Here is a 20,193-nt window from a genome sequence, read left to right as displayed (position 1 = left end):
ATTATCTAATCAGCCAATCGTGTGGCAGCAGTGCAGTGCATAAAATCATGCAGATATGGGTCAGGATCTTCAGTTATGTTCACATTAACCATCAGAATGGGGAAAAAAAATGATCTCAGTGATTTGGAGCGTGGTATGATTGTTGGTGCCAGATGGGCTAGTTTGAGGATTTCTGTAACTGCTGATCTCCTGGGATGGCACAACAGTCTCTAGAATTTACTCTGAATGGTGCCAAAAACAAAAAACACGCAGTGAGTGGCAGTTCTGTGGACGGAAATGCCTTGTTGATGAGAGAGGTGAACAGAGAATGGCCAGACTGCTTCGAACTAACAAAGTCTACGATAACTCAGAAAAACGCTCTGTACAATAGTGGTGAGAAGAATATCATCTCAGAATGCTATTCTGAGATGCCGGTTGGTGCTGTTTTGGCTGGTCGAGGGGGACCTACACAATATTAGGCAAGTGGTTTTTATGTTGTGGCTGATTGGTGTATATACACTACTGGTCAAAAGTTTTGAAACACTTATTCTTTATTATAATTTTTTTCACATTTTAGAATAATAGTAAAGTCATCAAAACTATGGAATAACATAAATGGAACTATGGGAATTATGTTGTGACTAAACAAAATCCAAAATAATTCAAAACTGTTTTATATTTTAGCAGTTTAGCAAGTAGTCACCCTTTGCCTAGAATTTGCAGACATGTACTCTTGACATTTTCTCAACCAACTTCTTGAGGTATCACCCTGGGATATTTTTTTAAACGGTATTGAAGGAGTTCCCATCTATGTTGGGCACTTACTGGCTGCTTTTCTTTATTATTTGGTCCAAGTCATCAATTTCAAAATTGTTTTTTTTTTTTTTATTTTTTTTTTTTTAAATTTTGGTTTTACAATGAAATAAATTAATATGGTCGCACAATTATATTTTTGTCTACAAAACTAATTTCAAACATTTAAGCATACGCCTTCAGATCAAAAGATTTTTAAGATCATGAGAAACATTTCAGTCAAGTGTTTTAAAACTTTTGACCGGTAGTGTATATTATATTGATATATTGATATTGATATTATATTTATATTATATTTATTATATAAATATAATAAAAATAAAAACTTGTGACATCCTTTGCCAATGTTTGCCAAGTTTTTAAACTTTTTTGTTTTATTTTTTAAGTATTCTTTACAACTTATGTTAATCCATAAATTTTCAATTTCTTAAGGTGGGTCTTAGCACCATATAATAATAATATAAAATAAATAAAAAATGTATGCATTTAGAATTTTTCAATGCAGATCAAAAATTACCCTTAATGCAAAAGGTGTGAGCATTTTCCTAATGCAACAGGAGGGTTAAATATGAATATTTTGCAATTATTCCTAAAATAAATTGTCTAAATATATTTACAGTGTGTTGTACTGTTGTTTTTTCAGTCAGTAGTTCATTCCATCATAAAAAAATAAAAAAATAAAAAATAAACAAATAACAATAACAAAACATTAAGTAAACAGTCTTGTACCTTTGTTTCTTTTCCCAATTTTGAAATACTCTGAATCTAATGTTGTACTTTTGTGATTCATTGCGGAACTGGTTGGCTTGTTAATGGCTAGAACTCTTTATTGAAGAATGTTTTGAAATCCCTGTGCAGAAAATTAACCAAGGCTACTAAAAAGTGTACTTTTTTTTATGTGCTCTCACAGATGTGTGTGTATGTTTTTAAACAGTTTAGAAAGTGGCTCATCCACGTAATATGATCTTAGAGCTGGAACTTTTGTTTCATAATGTGCTTTAATGTGTTTCAGTGTGTACGGTCAACTTACAGGAAGGATTGGTTTCAAACTCAAAACAGCGACTAAATCCTCCGTAACCGGCGGAGGTGCGTGCTCTGATTTGAAAGATGTATGCTGAAGATGGCTTGAGACCATCCACCAGAATCTCTGTCTCCTTTGACTTTATGATGGTGTAGCTGGTCTCCTGATCCTGTAGTGCCAAGAAGAAAAGAGAGATACAGAAATTATCAGAAAGTGAGAGAATGTTGGATAAAGGACTAACATCACATGAGAGAATGGTAAAGTGTGTGTGTTGTGGCCAGTATTAGAGGATCAGTTTCATGGTATTCATTGCTTTAGTTTTAAAGGCCTGTGTTAAGTGCTCTGTCCATTAGCTTTCATATGAGCGGGTGCTGGCATCATAGCTTTTCTTTTACTAAGTGCCTCGTATTAATGTTTCTCAGACTGGTCCCGAACACTGAGGTCATGAGGAACTGAGGTTGGTATTCAGTGCTGTTCTGTCTTTAAATGGCTCAACAAAGAAGCCTGAAAATGCTGCATGGTGAGGAGCAATCAGAGATGGCGATCAGAGAGGAGTTTAGTTTCAGGCCTTGTCAGGGTTGTCGCCAGTGGGGTGGTCTGCCGAGACAATCCACGACAGATCTGATGTAACTAACATCACTTCAAGTAAACATTTGCTGAAGATATAAAAAGTATACATACAGATGTTTAGTTCGGATGAACTTACTGCACACAGGCACAAATTCACTAAACAGTTGTGCATTTACCAGCGTTTTATTTATTAATCACCCACGATTCAGTTTAACCAGATGCTATTTGTGCTGAAATTAGCCGCTTTAACACATGAAACCTGTTAAATTGCAGTACAGTTGCCAGATTGCCTTTTCTGGTAAATGTATCACATCTGCTATTCACACATGCAATGGCTTGCTGTCTTTCCTTATCCATTTTGTTACCATTCACATCAAAGTACCAAAATGCCTTTAAGCTATCATGTAATTTGCAGAAAAGGCTTTTGGTCCTAAGTATTTCTTGTTCCCAAAGGAGGCTAGTTATCGTAAGTAACGGAATCACTCACTGTTCCTGTAAGCTGTCGACAAATTTCTTTATCTGCTCACATGAAGAGAAGCGCTTTAGATGTACTGTCGTTGGTGTTGTTGAGCACACTTTCTCCATTTTAAAGAGCCGATTCAGGTGCCTGGATCACAGCGGTGGTGCTATACAGCCACAGTAAAGTATGCCAGAACATTGTATTAATGCTGTTGCATCCTCCTAACTCTGCACTTAGAATTGACCTTTGAAATCCCAGATCTGTATTTCCATACAGCAAGTTTTCTGCAATTTCCCAATGTGTGGATGGAAACCTAGCTAGTGTTTAACTGTAAATTAAACATCAAATATGTACTGATTGGCTGTGACTGTGTGACCGCTAAAAAGGTTTGTATTGAATGTGGACAGACAAACTGCTTGTTTCAATCCATTTAGTGAGTTGTATGGATGATGTTTATGCTGACTATCTGTGATTTTTTGAGCTTCAGAAGTCGAATCACCTTCCACTTGCATTTTAAGGACCTACTGAGCTGAGATATTTCAAATGTGTTCAGGTGAAGTGTGACGAGGAGGAGGGCATGGCTGGCCATGATGGCGCTGAATCAGCTGATCAGCAGGAGAGTGAGATAAGGGGCAGCAGCCAGAGATGCCAGTTTGGGAGAGAGAGAGAGAGAGAGAGACGCACGTGGCTGCACTGCATGTGTGTGTGTGTGTGTTAGTTTATGTTTGTTTTATGTTAAAGGTGCAGTATGTAAGATTCAGAAACCCTTATTAATGACACCTGTGGCCGTTAAGTGAACTGCAGCCAGCTACCTGTTGCTCGTGCTCGCTCTCATGCACACACTCAATAGGGACTGAACGTGATTCACCAGCAACATGCTGACAGATGAGGTAGCATAATTAAAATTACACAGTTATGATTGTTTTACTACAAACTTTGAGACTAAACTAAAACTACTTATCAGCTAACATAGCATACTGATACACACATACACCTACATACTACCAAACTATACCAGACAGTTTACTGTTGCACTGCACTGTTATGTGGCACTGTTGTATGTATGTCATATGTTGTACTACGATCAAGAAACCAGCGTATTTGCTTAAATTTATCCTGTATACCAGACTTTTAGTATAAAGAAAAGATTAATTTTTTGAAAGTTACGAAGCAAGCTAGCTTGCAATTCATTAGCGTTAGCAGGCAAGATCAAGTAAGCTAAAATTACACAGATCAATCCTTATGGTACTACATTTCACATGCTTTGCATTTACGTAAGCTTACCTGTCCAATAAGACGAACGCCAATTCAGGGTCGGTTTTGATCCCCAAAACCGAAAAAAGTTCCTCTAGTTTTCATTTGATCACGATCACATTCCCGCTTAGCCAGATGGGATTCAGAAGACAAATGTTTGTGTGTTTTTTTTTTTTTTGGCTTACTCAGAGTTTGTGTAGGAGTCGGTGTTGTGCTGGGAGCCGGACGTTTGCTGGATTCCATCTCTAAGATAATGTTACCTAGTGTTGCAGTTTGTTGTCGCTGTTGAATAGTGGAAGAAAAGCACTGAGGCAAGGCTCTCGGGGGCGCGCATAAACCTCACATCGTTTGGATTTTCCAGGCAAAACCGACCCACTCCCTTCGCATGAAAATCAGTCTACAGGCTTTAATAGGCAACCATGGAAGTCCGGGAAGGGCTAATTTTTTAAGTTGCGTTACAAGCCATTCACACATTGGCAAAAAAAGGCGAATATTACATGAAAATTGTTACATACTGCACCTTTATGTTTGACATTAAAACTTTATGTTTACTGTTCAGCCGGTTTCCTCCTCCTCCTTGCCCATCCTTGAAATGGTACATTGGTGCTGAAACCCAGGAGGCAGGAGAGATGAACTGTCATGGAGTCCTTGCCGCTGCCATCCGCCAGGGGAGCAGCCACGTCTGCCTAGGGACGGAGGGGTTGCTGCCGGCTGCCAAGAGTCGGAGGAACCGCGGCCGTCTGCCAAGAAGGGGAGGAGCGGTTGAGGACTGGGCGACAGTGTGTCCGGGAGCCGGCGAGCAAGTTCTTCTCTCTCTCTCCTCTCTCTCTCTCTCTCTCTCTCTCTCTGTGCCTCCGCTTGCCCTTTCCCTCTCCCCACGCCTCTCCTCGTCTCCCCCCCAGGTTTGCAGGAGGTGGGGTGGACCACCGGACTGAGTTAGTCAGACTGGTGATGCCTCGGCCTGAATCAGGCGGGGGAGGAGTGTGATTAGGAGGAGGGCGTGTGCATGTGTGTGTGTTTGTTTATGTTTGTTTCATGATAAGTTTGACATTAAATCTTTATGTTTACTGTTCAGCCAGTTCCCACCTCCTCCTTGCCCATCCTTGAACTGTTACATGAAGAAAGTAAGTCATACACTCCTGGGATATCATGAGGGTGAGTAAATAATGAGAGAATTTTCATTTTTGGGTGAACTGTCCCTTTAAGAATCTAATGAGAATCACCACTGAGAAAAGTAGGAATTACAAAAACACCAACAACAACAAATCTCAAAGGGAAAACATCCAAACTCATTAAGAAAAAGGGATCTTGGGGGAAAACATGCTTAATGGTATATCATTTCCTAATTACATGTTTGTTTGTTTTTTTTACATGTTTTGGAGGGATTTACTCATGATCTGCAGTAATTACCTTCTCAAAATACTTGATCTCATACTCCAGAATGATGCCGTTGGGTCGGTTAGGTTCCTGCCAGGAAACAGCAATACTGTTCTTCGCTGTCTTGCCTTTCTTCACCACGGTTATAGGAGATGGGGCTGCAAACACAACAGTTATGTTCACTTTTTATTTAAAATCAAGCAGAAAATATATTTCCTTGCATGATGTAGTAAAGTCCTGATGCAATGTGCTGTAATTGTCATTTGAATGTCTGCATGCTTCAGGCTCATTTTTGATAAATCCATCCCTTCAGCTATTCTTAATTAAATGAAGATATCATATTGCGCTGATTACTTAAAAGTGCATCATACTGTTCAGGGAAATGTCAGTTCATAAATTTGAAATATTCTAAACTTTATTGGTGGAAACAGTCAGAGAAAAAGGTCTGATGTCTTTCATCTTTGCTAGTTGATCACTGTGAGAAATCGCTTTGAATGTGGATTCAGACAATGACATAATTTTATGTTTGTGCAACCAATTTTTTTTAGATAACAGAATACATAGTGAAATGTGTTCTGATTTACTTCCTTTCCATAAAGCCCAGACATTACAATACTCTTAACATTAATTAACATCCTGGTTACTTGTGTAAGCTCCGTTCCCTGATGGAGGGAATGAGACATTGTGTCGATGTAGTGATACATCGGGGGGGGGGGGGGGGGGGGGGGTATTTTGACACTATTTTGTCACTTGGTCTTGCCGAGCTTTGTCAGAAGTATGTTATGTGGAGAAGTCCCATGGTAGGTCCTACCCTACGGGGGAGGAGTTTCTACAAACATGGTGACTGGGGCAGAGGTGCCTCTGCCTAAGGAAGACACAGTTTACCAACAGGGAAACGAATTAGCAGAAGATACATGTCGCATGGGGTTACCTACGGGGAACCAACACATGCGGAGCACCCACCCCAGTAGAGGGCTTAGTTAGCACGTGTTCTGAGCCGGCAGCGAGTTCCTCCGCAAACTCGTCTGCCACAGGGCTCGGAGGAAATCATACAGGGAACACAGTTTGTGAACACTACTGGGAGTCAACAGCGCACATCTTCAGCTCAGGGGAGGTGAAGGGCACTATGTGCAAGCAATACACCCAGCCAGCTGTCCCGGACTTACCTGCTTGTGCGTGCCACTACACGGGACGAAACCGGTTCCACCCGGACATTGTAGAACCTCGCAAAGGTGTTGGGTGTAGCCCAGTCCGCTGCTCTGCAAATGTCTGTTAGAGAGGCGCCACTGGTCAAGGCGCAGGAGGCCGCTACACCCCTGGTAGAATGGGCTCGTAGCCCTGCCAGGGGCGGCACGTCCTGGGCGTGATATGCCATTGTTATGGCATCAATGAGCAAGTGGGCAATCCTCTGCTTGGAGACAGCGCTTCCTTTCCGCTGTCCACCAAAGCAGACAATGAGCTGCTCAAAGACTCTAAAGCTCTGCGTGCAATCCAAATAGATGTGTAAAGCACGCACCGGACACAGCAACGTCAGGGCTGGGTCTGCCTCCTCCTGGGGCAGCGCTTGCAGGTTCACCACCTGGTCCCTAAAAGGGGTTGTGGGAACCTTGGGCACATAGCCCGGTCGGGGTCTCAGGATCACGTGAGAGTAGCCCGGACCGAACTCCAGGCATGGTTCGCTGACAGAGAATGTTTGCAGGTCTCCTACCCTCTTGATGGAAGTGAGCGCAGTCAGGAGGGCTGTCTTCAAAGAGAGTTCCTTAAGCTCAGCTGACTGCAAGGGCTCAAAGGGGGCTCTCCGTAGACCCTGAAGAACTACAGAGAGGTCCCATGAGGGAACGAGGCACGGTCTGAAGGGATTCAACCTCCTGGCGCCTCTCAGGAACCTGATGATCAGGCCATGCTTCCCTAAGGACTTACTGTCCACTGCGTCATGGGGTGCCGCTATAGCGGCTACATACACCTTCAAGGTGGAGAGGGACAGCCACCCTTCCAACCTCTCCTGCAGGAAGGAAAGCACCGATCTGACTGCACATCTCTGGGTCAGATTTATTACTATATATTCAGATTTACATCTATATATTCAGACTTGAAACTTTATATTTGTAATTTTTAACTATATATTTCGAAGTACAACTTTATATTCTGGATTTACATTTATTTAGTCAGATTTATAACTACACATTCAGGATTTATAATGATATATTCAGATGTATAACTACTCTGTATATTCAGTTGCATTTTTATATTCAGATGCATCACCATATATTTAGAATTACATTTATATATTCAGGAGTTACATTTACTGGTACTTTGTAGTCATATTGCACATATACACTTAAAACTAATTGTGAATAATTGTGAAAAAAATGTAGCTTTAATTTCCCCAAACTTCTCTCTCATCCATAACTCCCCACCCTTCAAGCCATATGGCTATGTTTGATGTCAATTATATGAGACGCATAAATAACCCCCATCTGTCTATATGTGGAACGCTGAAATCAAACCCGCCTTTATATTCCTGAACAGAAGTGTCGGACTGTGTCCATGAGATAAAGAGCATTTAAGTTCTATGGACGATTCCTCAGGCGCTGATCCAATAGCTCATACAAGCCCATGTCCATCCTTTCTTTCCCAAACAAAGAGTAACTTTATCCTTTTTGCCCAGACAAAACTGTAATCATTCCTATCTCAAAAGCCTGAAATGGTATACTTGGCAACCTGATCCACATGCCTGCAGGAAACGAGCAGTGTTGTGGAGGGTGCCTGGACCACTTAAATGCTCTGGCAGCCTGTTAAATGTTTGACTTTCAGTCAAGCGGGAGACGCACCTCTGTGAGTTATTGATTCTGAATGATACTTAAGGTCAACCTGGGGAATTTTGATCTGTATTGGTGATGGCAAGAAACAAAAACATCAACCAGGGGTCCATCAAAGAAAATAGTCATGGGATGTGACAGATAGTGACCCTGTTGCCTATATCAAAATGTACTAAAATAGGTAGGCCTGTACAGAATTCTGCACCCAGATTCTACAGATTTCTGCTAAATTTAAACATCACAAAGTTCTACACATCTCAAATTATTTGTTTGTTTGTTTGTTAATTTAAATAATATGTAAATTCGTAAATATTTTGGGGATAATTTCATCATGGTTTCAGCAATAAGAGTAAATGGGTCATTTTGTAATTGTAGTGGCTATTTCAGCAGAATTGTTCTTTGAAAATGAATATTCAACCTACTGTAAAATAGTAATTAATTAATTTACTTTTTCAGTGCATAGAAGGTCATACTAAAATAATTGTGTGCTTTTAAAAATACATTTCATTGACCACTGGCTGACATCCTCTTTTGTCAGTGTTGTTACACCTAATTAAAGGTAATAGGAACCTGTTATATGTATATACATTTAAATAACGTAGAAACGTACTGTTTGTAAAGCAACCACACTTATCCCAAACTTAACCAGTAAGAAGGTGTTTTCTATTGTCATGTGTATTTTGTTGATTCATGTCTTTTATTTTGAAATGTTTAGTTCCTGTTTCCCTTGTCATGTGATTTCTGTTTTCCCTCCATGTTCATGTGTCATGTTTTCATTGGTTAATTGTTTAATTAGCTTGTTATTAGTTCTGTTTGTTCATTGGTTTATGTTCTCCCATGTCTTGTATTTAAGCCCTCATGTTTGCATTGTCTAGCTGTCAAGTATTGAATATGAATGCATGTGTTTGGTATGCTGTAGTCAAGTCTAGTCTATGTTTTATAGTCAGGGTTTTTGGTTCTCACTTTTAAATAAACTGCACTTGGGTTCTCTACACTATGTCATTGTCATCATCATTGCCAGCAGCCAGCACACCTTACATCTATTAAATACTTTTGGTGATTTTACACTACGGTAACACCACTAACATATGTGATTTATATATACACATACACACACTGTATATTCATGTATAATATTTTGAAATTGTAAATAAGAAATAGTTCATTAAATCTATTTTGCTACTTTTATAATTGTATTTTTAACTGGGAAACTGTGACATGCATATTTTCATGCTCAAAAATATTTTATTATTAATAAAGATTATTTACAGAATTCCAAGTTACAGTTAAAAAGTGTATGCATGCATGCATGCACACACACACACACCCACCTTCTACACAAATGTTATGCATAATTCCTTATAAGAATTCATTTTATAATATTTAAATCCATTTGACAGAATTTCAGATTTTCAGATGACAGCTTTTGCGTTATAATCAATGCAAATGTATTTCTGTGTGGACCTAGAGTAGATATAGAAACACAAATGTACAGAAAAAATAAACTTGATATTTACAAGCCTATTTTTAGTTCACTGAGAGCTTTTCTCTCCCATCCTTTGTGTTATACACTGTAGACAGTCTAATAAATGTGATAATTCTTGATTTGTGTTTATTTAACAGTTACAAAAGGGTCCTTTCTAAGGCCATTAGTAAAAAATCCTTATCACCGAAGTACTGTTGTAAGTTACAAAACAAATACTGTTAGCACAGAGTCGTCAACAGTAAAAGTCATCAACAGTTTAGTCACCAATGACAACCGGCAGTGCAAAGGTCCCATCAGAGCACCACCACTCAGTTCATTAACAGATGGAACAGCAGCATTCTGCAGGAAACGTGTCAGAGGAAGTGTGATACTAGCACTCTGATTAATGCCTCCAAAAGGGAAGCGTTGCCTTCATCTTGTGTGAGAATCAGCTAACTCTAGAAGTCTTTTATATCTGTGCCAGCCACAGAATCACGATCACAAATCAGCAAGAAACGTTGCCACTTCCTCACTGAATCTTTTTCACACAGTTGGAGCCATGTTAGCTGAGTTAATCGCAGTTGTCAAACAAGAATCCAGCTTAGCGTGAGTGGCATCAAAAAACACATCGCTTCCTGTCAGAACAAAAATGACTCTGATTTAAAACTTGACAGAGCATTAACCATAAAACCTCACTTGTTTGGGAGAACTTTTAACTCGCACCACACAGAGGACATTTCACCTCAGAACAGCCACAATACTTGTAATGAACCACGTAATTTAATTTAGCATAATTTTTGCATCAAAATTCTTCAGAAATTCTCCTTTGGTGTTCCACAGAAAGCATAACTAAATTATGGGTGTGGACTAACAAATGACATTTTGGGCGAACTATTCCTTAAACATGTATCACAGATCATATTCATAACTATTAAGGGGATATAGGCTGAACAAGTGCTATTACGGTAAGTGTCTTACTAATATGAGTGATCAGGTCACCATCTGCAAAGCCTTTTTTTGAGTCAAATCATCCATTAACAGATTTTCAGAGTTTAGTAAAGCTCAAGTGCTCACAGCCGCTTGCCAGAAGAGCTTTGCTGAGAGCGATTGAGAATACTTAGTGTCACAACTCTTTTCAGACCCATGCATCACATACTTATCTGTCAATGAGCAAATAGCAGAAGCTCACAAAATAATGCAAAAACAGCTTCACAAATGCCTCAACTCACAAGTCTGTCGACATTTAGCAGGGAAATATCAAAGAACTTGAGAGGCATGCTAATGACAGGTTAATCACTTGCACCTGCAAACAATTCAGCTTGTTTTGAAATCCCACTCGCTTGAAAATGCTGGAAATTAGCGAGCAATTGATCAACCTGCACGATCTGCTCCTGGTTCTAAAAATCTCACCACTTCTAAAGTCAAAACAAAGTGTATTTTGTCTACGTCTTTGTAAAGACTTGCGTTAGCATGCTAGCCTTCCATACACAAGCTTTGTAGAATATGTGAGCAGCTCTCTTGCACTACAAAAATTATAATTTTCCTTGTTGTAACTGACAGTGTTTTAAAGAGTATAATTCCTCTGTTGATCCAAGGGTAAATTAATGAGTTTAGCAGATGTTGAAGTCATCTCTTCAGGGAGCAAATACTGTACCCTCATGGTCCCAGTGAAATAAAATGGCACCCTAACACTGTTTCTGTACGCCTCTTAGCCGCATCTGTGTTGCTTTTGTGACAGAGATGCATCAGCACGGAAATAGGAGCAAATATTATGTTAAAAAATTCCTCCCTAAATTAGAACAGCAGTACATTAAGCTTTTAAAAAAAGGCCTGAGAGTTTATGATAATGGATTTTTGTAAAGCACAAGTGGAAATAAATGTTGTAGCCCTTGCAACACCTGTGCTGGTTCTTATGACACAGTGCTGCAGGTCTGTAGGTGTGCGGTACTGCTTCATATTCTTAGATCAAGATTTTTTTCTATATGTTTACTATAGGTTTGCTGGTTCAGTGTAATCTCATTACTTGCTGTTGGTATTCATATGTAAAGTGTGGTTCTAGCACACACACACACATAATAATAATAATAATAATAATAATATATATATATATATATATTATTATTATTATTATTATTATTATTATTATTTCACATTTGGATGAATACTGATACATGAAATATCAATGTACTGTACAGACAGCTTCTAAAATGTAAACCCTTTTATGAATGAAAAACTTTAGAGATGTACTAAAATTTACAAATCTTTTGAGTGTTATAGAATATTGAATTGGTTGAATTAATGGGTTGATTATTTTGTATTTATATTAAATGAGACTAATTAATATAATATTTTATTTGTTGTATTGATTGTTTATTGTGGCAAAAAAGCAGAAATAAAACAATAAATATAGCCGGATGCAGCAATTATCGGGGTCCAAGCACATGTTTGGCATAATATCCTGTGGATGCTTTTGCCACAGTTGTTTTGGTGTCAGATTTCAACTGCTATGATCACAGTTGCACAATTTGGATTTTCTTAAGTAATAGAGCCACCTAGCATTGGAAATTGGTGAAATTTTACTAATTTGTGTACTAATTTTGCTAGGTTTTAATAATGTGCTCACAAGATACAGGCCCATTAATCATTAGACACCAACACAATTATTGGCTTATATCTTCAGAAAGACTTAACCAATCAAAATTCTTTAGATACATTTTTTTTCAGGAGGGCCTCTGAATTAGGGGTGTGCATTGAAGCCATTGTCTGTATCTGTATCTGTTGCTATGGCATAATTATCTGTATCTGTATCGGTATTCAGATATAACCGGATCTGGGCGTGGTTTAAAATGGAAGTGGGTAAAAACTGAAAATATGCCTCGTTTAATTCATATATTTATTTCTTATTTTCTTCTTCTTCTTCTTCTTCTTCTTCTTCTTCTTCTTCTTCTTCTTCTTCTTCATTATTATTATTATTATTATTATCATTATTATTATATTTAGGCTGGTTAAATTATTATATTTTATATTATGTGTTGTCTACTCTGGACTGCTCTCCCATACTCCATATTGTCAAAAAAACTAACTTTCTATTTTTTATTTTTTTTATTTTTTTAATAATATTATAATAATACTTCATTATTATTGTGGATTATTGTATTATTGTGAGGATTACATTTTTTTTAGCCAATGCAGTAATATTATTATTGTTATTATTATTATTATTATTATTATTATTATTTTTCAATATAAATCTGGTAAAGCCTTGTCATTTTTTAATTTTTATAATAACTTGTTGCGGTAACAAATGTTTTGAATTGCGCAAATGTGTGAACTTGCAGTACTTGTTATCACAGTGCTTATGAACCCTTCTTGAGCCCAGCATGTGAACACAGAAAAGTGTGTAACCCGTTCGCTCACCCGTTCAGTCTTGCATAAATGTAAATCAACATGACCATATGATTTTGAAGCACTGAAGGATTCAGAGGAAACACACATTTGTATCTTAGACTTTATGGTTCCAGAGTCATTAGCAAAAAACGTGATTTAGCTTATAACAGCGCCACCATGTTGTTGAGTAAAAATGTTTTTGTATATATCTTCTTGGCACCATGTTGTGTATTCAACGTTTCATTTGGTGGAATCTATATTTTACGTATGTTATCTGTTGAATAGTGGTGATTTCTCAGGGCCAGCAAAGCCTTCTCTGCTGGCATAACGTGCCTAATAAATAAATATTTTTTCATCCTTTCATTCTCATTGACCTTTTTGCAATCTATTTTCAATTGCTTTTCACTCCTAATTCATCTATAAATGAATAGCAAAAAACAAAAAGTTTATCCAATCAGAATTTATTCCTCGATGCTAACAAGCAAAGTGTGACAACTGTTTCGCAAATCGCATGCTCGAAGCCATGCTCCTTAGCTGAAGCAGCACGTGAGTTTGAGCTCCACCTGTCAGGCCTTCAGAAGTTCTGCAAAATCCCTCAACACTGCAGTGAATAGGCATCTAAATTCAGATTGTAAGGTTCATCAGCCAGTCAGATTGATTTATTGTTCTTGGTGGGTGTGGTCTTTAAGATATCTCCCAGTCCTGGCCTTCTACTGGCCTTGAGTGATGCAATCAAGCTTTAAGTGATGTACATAATTTGAAAGCGAAGAGCATGAGATCTTGCTGACGAGTCAGCTGTCATCACTGCTGTTATTGCCGTTGAGAAAGTGATCCTTATGGATTTTAAAACCTGAGATGTTCTGTAATTAAACAGGAAAGGAGGACTGATTTTCACTTCAAGCAAATTGATAAGTGCTTTTTGCATTGTTATAGCAACATCAGGAGTTTTCTAAGTGTAAATTAGGCTGCTTTAGCATTCAGTGTCAGATCAAATTTTGAAAAGTAAACGTGTACCCTGACGAAACAAAATTTATTACAAGCAAAATTTAAATCGCATATATTATTAGAGAGCTTTTTCTTGGTATTAGACCTCCTTTGTTCTGCCTTTCGTGCGTGGACATGTTTTTAAAATGTCAATTGTTATTATTAGTTGACTGCCACATAATGTATGATTGATCTAGGCATATGGTGTCTTATTCATTGTGAAACTGTGTTTTCTTAATGGCATGAATCGCACTGAAGGCCTAGACTTAAAATGCATGGGCTGCGGCTGCTGTTGAACCAAAGAGGATGTATGCCAAGTTCCAACTTCCTTGATGAAATGGTTGCAAAGTTTTTGTTTTTTTGTTTTTTTAGTTATAGTGGCAGAATTGGATGAAATATAGTGTGCATCATCAAAATGTCTACATGTCGAGATTTATCAAGTTTTGTTAAGTTTGGACTTTTCATTTAGAATATATACTGTAGATTGGTAAATGAATACGGGCCATGGCCAAACCATGCGCAAATAAACACAATTCCGAAGCCCTTTGATGAATGAAAAACTTCTCAGGAGCCTCTGTTATAAAAATGTAAATTTTACATACAAATAGCTACAAATATGAATGGGATAACCATGGATGGTCACAGCATTCATTTTAGAACTGAAATGGAATTCAGCTACAAATGAGTGAAGACAAAAGCAAGATAATGGAAAGTGATTTTCAGTCACTCGACACAGATGAAGATGTTATTTCGCCTTGATGTTTCAATACCAATCACGTTGAGAGAGTCAAGTACCTTTTTAAGTGCATCTGGTCTCAGAACTGCAGCCAAACCTCACGATTAGCCTCCAGCCATCTAGTTCACATAAAACATGACCGCTACTCGACACATCGACCAAATGGATTATCCCAACCATGGAGGCAAAGCCCTCAGTATTCTGCTGCAACCTCTACTCAGCTCAAGCCAAATCCCTCATTTCAAATGTGCCTTATCAACTTTAACACTTCCATGACACACACTTCAGATGTAACACACACACATGCAGACACATTATGGGTGCACAGGTGTCCCCTTTCAGCAGTCTCTAGACAATCCTGAGCAATTGGAGGCCCTCTTTCAGATAAAGCAGATTATGCTTTAGCGTCTATTAGGGTCATCATTAGTTTAATGAAAAGTTAATAACAGTCAGAAGAGTTACCACTGTATTGAAAAGGACTGAAGGCAGTTACCCTCTGTTACATATACGTATGTGCTTTTGCAGTCACATATCAACCATGAAAATGGTATAAATACCAACATGATCACACAGGAAGTCGGCATGTTGTTTCCGTGAGTTCCGGTACCCTGGGATCGGCCACATTATGCAGACTTAAAATACATATTATGCAGTCAAAATCTTTACTTATTAGGTAAAAACAAAAGTTACCAATTGCTAGTAAGTGCAAAATACATCCTTTATAGGGATCTGAAGGCGTATGCTTAACTGTTTGAAATTAGTTTTGTAGACAAAAATATAATTGTGCCACCACATTAATTTATTTCATTATAAAACTAAAATTTAATAAAAAAAAAAAAAAAGTTTTTGAAATTGATGACTTTGACCAAATAATAAAGAAAAGCAGCCAATAAGTGCCCAACATAGATGGGAACTCCTTCAATACTCTTTAAAAGCATCCCAGGGTAATACCTCAAGAAGTTGGATGAGAAAATGTCAATATATATGCTAAAATATATCACAGTTCTGATTTTGGATTTTGTTTAGTCACAGCATAATTCCCATAGTTCCATTTGTTATTCCATAGTTTTGATGACATTACTATTATTATAAAATGTGAAAAAAAATAAAAAATAAAAAAATAAAACAATTTTTATTGTGTGTGTGTGTGTGTGTGTGTGTGTGGGTGGGTTTGGGTAGTTTACGAGGACATTTTTTAGGTTACAAACTGGTAATTACAAGGGTATTATTCTATAAATGTGGTTTATGAGGACAATTCTAGTGTCCTCATAATTCAAGTTGCTTAAAAAACACACTAAACTATGTTTTTTTGAAAATGTAAAAATGCAGAAAGTTTTTTGTGGGGATAGGGGATAGAATCTATAGTTCGTACAGTATAAAAATCATTATGTCTATGGAGAGTCCTCATAAGGATAGCCACATCAAGCAAAGGATGCAAGCATTCTACATGTTAACATTTGTGTGGTAAAATCACTCACTAACCTTATTTGGGTAACGTTACATTCAATATTACTATTATTACTACCTGTATGTCTTGAAAACGCAACCCTGTCATCCTGGTATTAGATATAACTCACACAGAAAGGTTAAAACTAATTATCGCACTAAACCTTGCTATATATAATGTTTGCATAATATGGCTATACTTTTATAACGATGTGGATTGGCCCTTTATTCACTTCCATTCTAAGTGCCTTTTTGTAACCTACTGAAATTAGTACTTTTTCTTAGCAAGTGGCGAGTCAAAATATTTTTTTGGTGGTAATCAAAATGCGTTTAATTGAGCTTAATTTATATTGAACCTGGAATATTCCTTCAATTAATTTTATTTTGTTGATGAAACCACAGCTGCATGAGTGGGGGAAAATAATATTAACCAATATTATTTCTCAATATTAGCTAGCTAATATAGTTTCACTAAGAAATTTGTCACAATCAGTGCAAATTCATGTTGTCTTTAAGATCTCACAGACAGTATGGATTTTTTCACAATATTTCACAATTCAAATGGGAGGGATATACTCACCTGCTTGGTTAGTGGTGACATTGAGCGAGACGTATTGGCGCAAAGGGGCAGTTAGTTCTGACACCCCGTTCACAGCCTCCACCTCAAAAGTGTAGTTAGTGTGAGCAAGGAGGTCCACTACCATGACGGAGGTGTTTCTCAGGCCTGTCTGCTGGGGGAGGTATCGCACATGGCTGCCACACGGCTCGTACTGGCCGAGACCTGCAGTGATCTTCCTGCACAGAATGTTGTAGTTGACATCCTTCCTGCCGCCAGTCTGCTCCGGGGCGCTCCATTCTAGGAAGACACTTGTCTCGTTTACGTTAGAAATGGAGTTACGTGGGGCAGAAGGGGGCTCTGAAAGATGATATGACATAGAAAATAAATACAATTATACCGGTGCATCAGATATTTTCTTACAACAATAAATACTGATCTATAATGCTTCATGGGACGTGCTGATTACTGCTGAGCTCTTTTGCTGCAATTTTTATTTCTGTGGTAACAGCAGTTTCTCTTAATGGAGGATCTTTCTCTCTTCTCTCTCTCTCTCTCTCTCTCTCTCTCTCTCTCTCTCTCTCTCTCTCTCTCTCTGATGGATTATGGGTAGTGTAGTTCTTTACTCAGGAATTTGGCATTTACATTTTATTTTCTTTAAGTTGAAATCACACTACACACAATCACACACTTCTACAGAAGGATATATCATCATTGAATCTTGAAGTTTATTGTGGATGTGTCTAAAATGTGTTAGCATTAAAAATCAATAAACCCTTGAAGAAAAAGAATGGGACTTTAATACAGGAACTTTACTGGGGTAGTCTGCTGTGCAAAAGCTGAATGAATGAAGCATTTACTTGTGCAAGCCATGTTGGTGGGATCCGATTCGGTCCTATAGTATCCTTGCTCACACTGACAGGAAGTAGATGCTTCTACCGTGGTGAAACTTCTAGGAGGACACTTACTGCAGCTTTTGGTCTGTAGAGCTGATCGGTAAAATCCCAACTTACACACTGCAGCAGAAAGAGATATTGAACACAATACAGAGGTGATCACTTACTATTGCAATCGATCATAGCCATTGCATGCTTGTTCAAAACATGCAATCAAGTCATTAAAGTCCAACATTAACAACATAATTAAAAGAACAATTGCTTATAACAATAGAGCACTGATGCTTTGAACATGCTGTATTTAATTAATACTTCCTCTTGTGTCCTAATTCTGGGAATCAACCCAAAATGAGTCTTTTTATGGTTTTATAAATGCATTATACTACATTTTTTTTTAATGAGTCTGAATTATTATTAATTCATATATTTAGGGAATACCCTTTCTTTATTAGCTGCATTTTTAAAGAAAATTTGTTCAGAATCTCGATGTGCAAGGCATCAAAAGCCAGCATACACCCAACCCCAAATACATAAATAAATAAATAATACTATAAGTATAATAACTATATAAAAAAGGGATAGTTTGTTCAAAAATGAAAATTCAGCCATCATTTATTTTAACCTTGTTCCATTCAAAATGTTCTTCCATGGAACACAAAAATGTTTACGTTGCTCTTTTCCTTACAATGAAAGTGAATGGGGACTGCCCCATTCAATAATTCTGATATATGACAATATATGTAAAACACATTTTTGTGTTTTGACTGAAATGATAAGTCACATACTTGTACATTTATGGAATATATATTTCCAAAATATAAAAATGACAATTTTTGCTCAAATATGATGTACAAATACTCTCAAATATATGAACTATAAACATGTGTGTGTGTGTGTGTGTGTATATATATATATATATATATATATATATATATATATATATATATATATATATATATACACACACATACACACACACACACACACACACACACACACACACACACACATCGATCAGCCACAACATTAAAACCACCAGCCTAATATTGGGTAGGTCCCCCTCGTACCACCAAAACAGCACCAACCCGCATCTCAGAATAGCATTTTGATATGCTATTCTTCTCACCACAATTGTACAGAGCAGTTATCTGAGTTACCGTAGACTTTGTCAGTTCGAAGCAGTCTAACCATTCTCTGATGACCTCTCTCATCAACAAGGCATTTCCGTCCACAGAACTGCCGCTCACTGGATGTTTTTTTGTTTTTGGCACCATTCGGAGTAAATTCTAGAGACTGTTGTGCGTGAAAATCCTAGGAGATCAGCAGTTACAGAAATACTCAAACAAGCCCATCTGGCACCAACAATCATGCCACGGTCCATATCACTGAGATCACATTTTTCCCCCATTCTGATGGTTGTTGTGAACATTAACTGAAGCTAGTGACCCGTATCTGCATATCAATCTATCTATCTATCTATCTGAGCATATGTGTACATCATATTTCATATTTTTCATGTACATTTCTGTATGGGAGGGACTGCTAAGCTCCAAAAATATTAAATAAGCACCACAAAAGTGTCAAATAAAAGTAGTCCATACAAAACTTTTGAAGCTGTGCAACAGCCCTGTGTCAGGATCAGACTGAAATTTTATTTGTTGTTTTCAATCTTTCCCTCTAATAAAGATTTCAAGTCAGTTGTGTGTATATATGCATATAAAAGATCAGACTGAACATTCTTTTTTCTTCTTCTTCTTCTTCTTCTTTTTTCAATTAAGAAAGTGATACAGGTTTGGAATGATGTGAGTGAGTAAATGAGGACAGAATTTTCAGTGGGATACTTATTCCTTCAAAAAATATGTTTTTATGTATTAAGATTAAAATTACTACATTTATTTAAGAGGCTGAGAGAGTATGTAAATTGCAGTTTAAGCGACGAGTGAGACAAATGGAGTCAGTATATTTGGTATTTGCTACTGCTTAAATGCTTCTAGATTCAGGACAGGTGCTTATGCACAGCAGACACCCTGTCAGTGTGAAATACATTTAGATAATGTATTGCCATGGAGAGAGAGAGATAGATTATTAATGGCCTCTGCAGTCCAAAGTGCACACAAAGACATTAATTAAAGCTTCCCTGGTGTGCATTAAGAGGCAGACAGCAGAGGTGCGCTGTGAATTCAACCCGCACTGAGAACAAGCCAAGTGGCAGAGCAGAGAGGAAGCTAATGCAGAAAAGTACAACATATAACTCATATCATTCAGCATTTAACTAATACTAATGGGCCATATATTACACATTTGTAGCATTTTATTTTTTATTTTTTCCCTGAGGTCCACTTATAATGTTAGTCAAGTTTGCTCGCACCAAGAACTGTTGTAATTTTTGCACCCTCTCTCTGAACATTGGGATTAAATAAACATTATTAA

The 20,193-nt window shown here is 37.6% G+C and overlaps 1 protein-coding gene across 3 annotated transcripts in view; it reads right to left on the bottom strand.

The window, feature by feature from the left end:
- The window catches only part of LOC127432332 (ephrin type-A receptor 5-like), a 182,355-nt gene that overhangs the window by 73,745 nt on the left and 88,417 nt on the right, over positions 1-20,193 (bottom strand). For all 3 annotated transcript variants that reach the window (XM_051683252.1, XM_051683253.1, XM_051683254.1), the window contains exons 4-7: positions 17,728-17,883; positions 16,892-17,227; positions 5,508-5,632; positions 1,823-1,982 (exon numbers count right to left, since the gene is read on the bottom strand). In XM_051683252.1, coding sequence (XP_051539212.1) covers positions 1,823-1,982; positions 5,508-5,632; positions 16,892-17,227; positions 17,728-17,883 — 777 coding nt within the window. The remainder of the gene's footprint in view (positions 1-1,822; positions 1,983-5,507; positions 5,633-16,891; positions 17,228-17,727; positions 17,884-20,193) is intronic.

The sequence above is a fragment of the Myxocyprinus asiaticus genome, chromosome 42 (assembly GCF_019703515.2).
Source record: "Myxocyprinus asiaticus isolate MX2 ecotype Aquarium Trade chromosome 42, UBuf_Myxa_2, whole genome shotgun sequence".
In the NCBI taxonomy this organism is placed as follows: domain Eukaryota; kingdom Metazoa; phylum Chordata; class Actinopteri; order Cypriniformes; family Catostomidae; genus Myxocyprinus; species Myxocyprinus asiaticus.
This window is presented reverse-complemented; position numbering and strand designations above follow the sequence as displayed.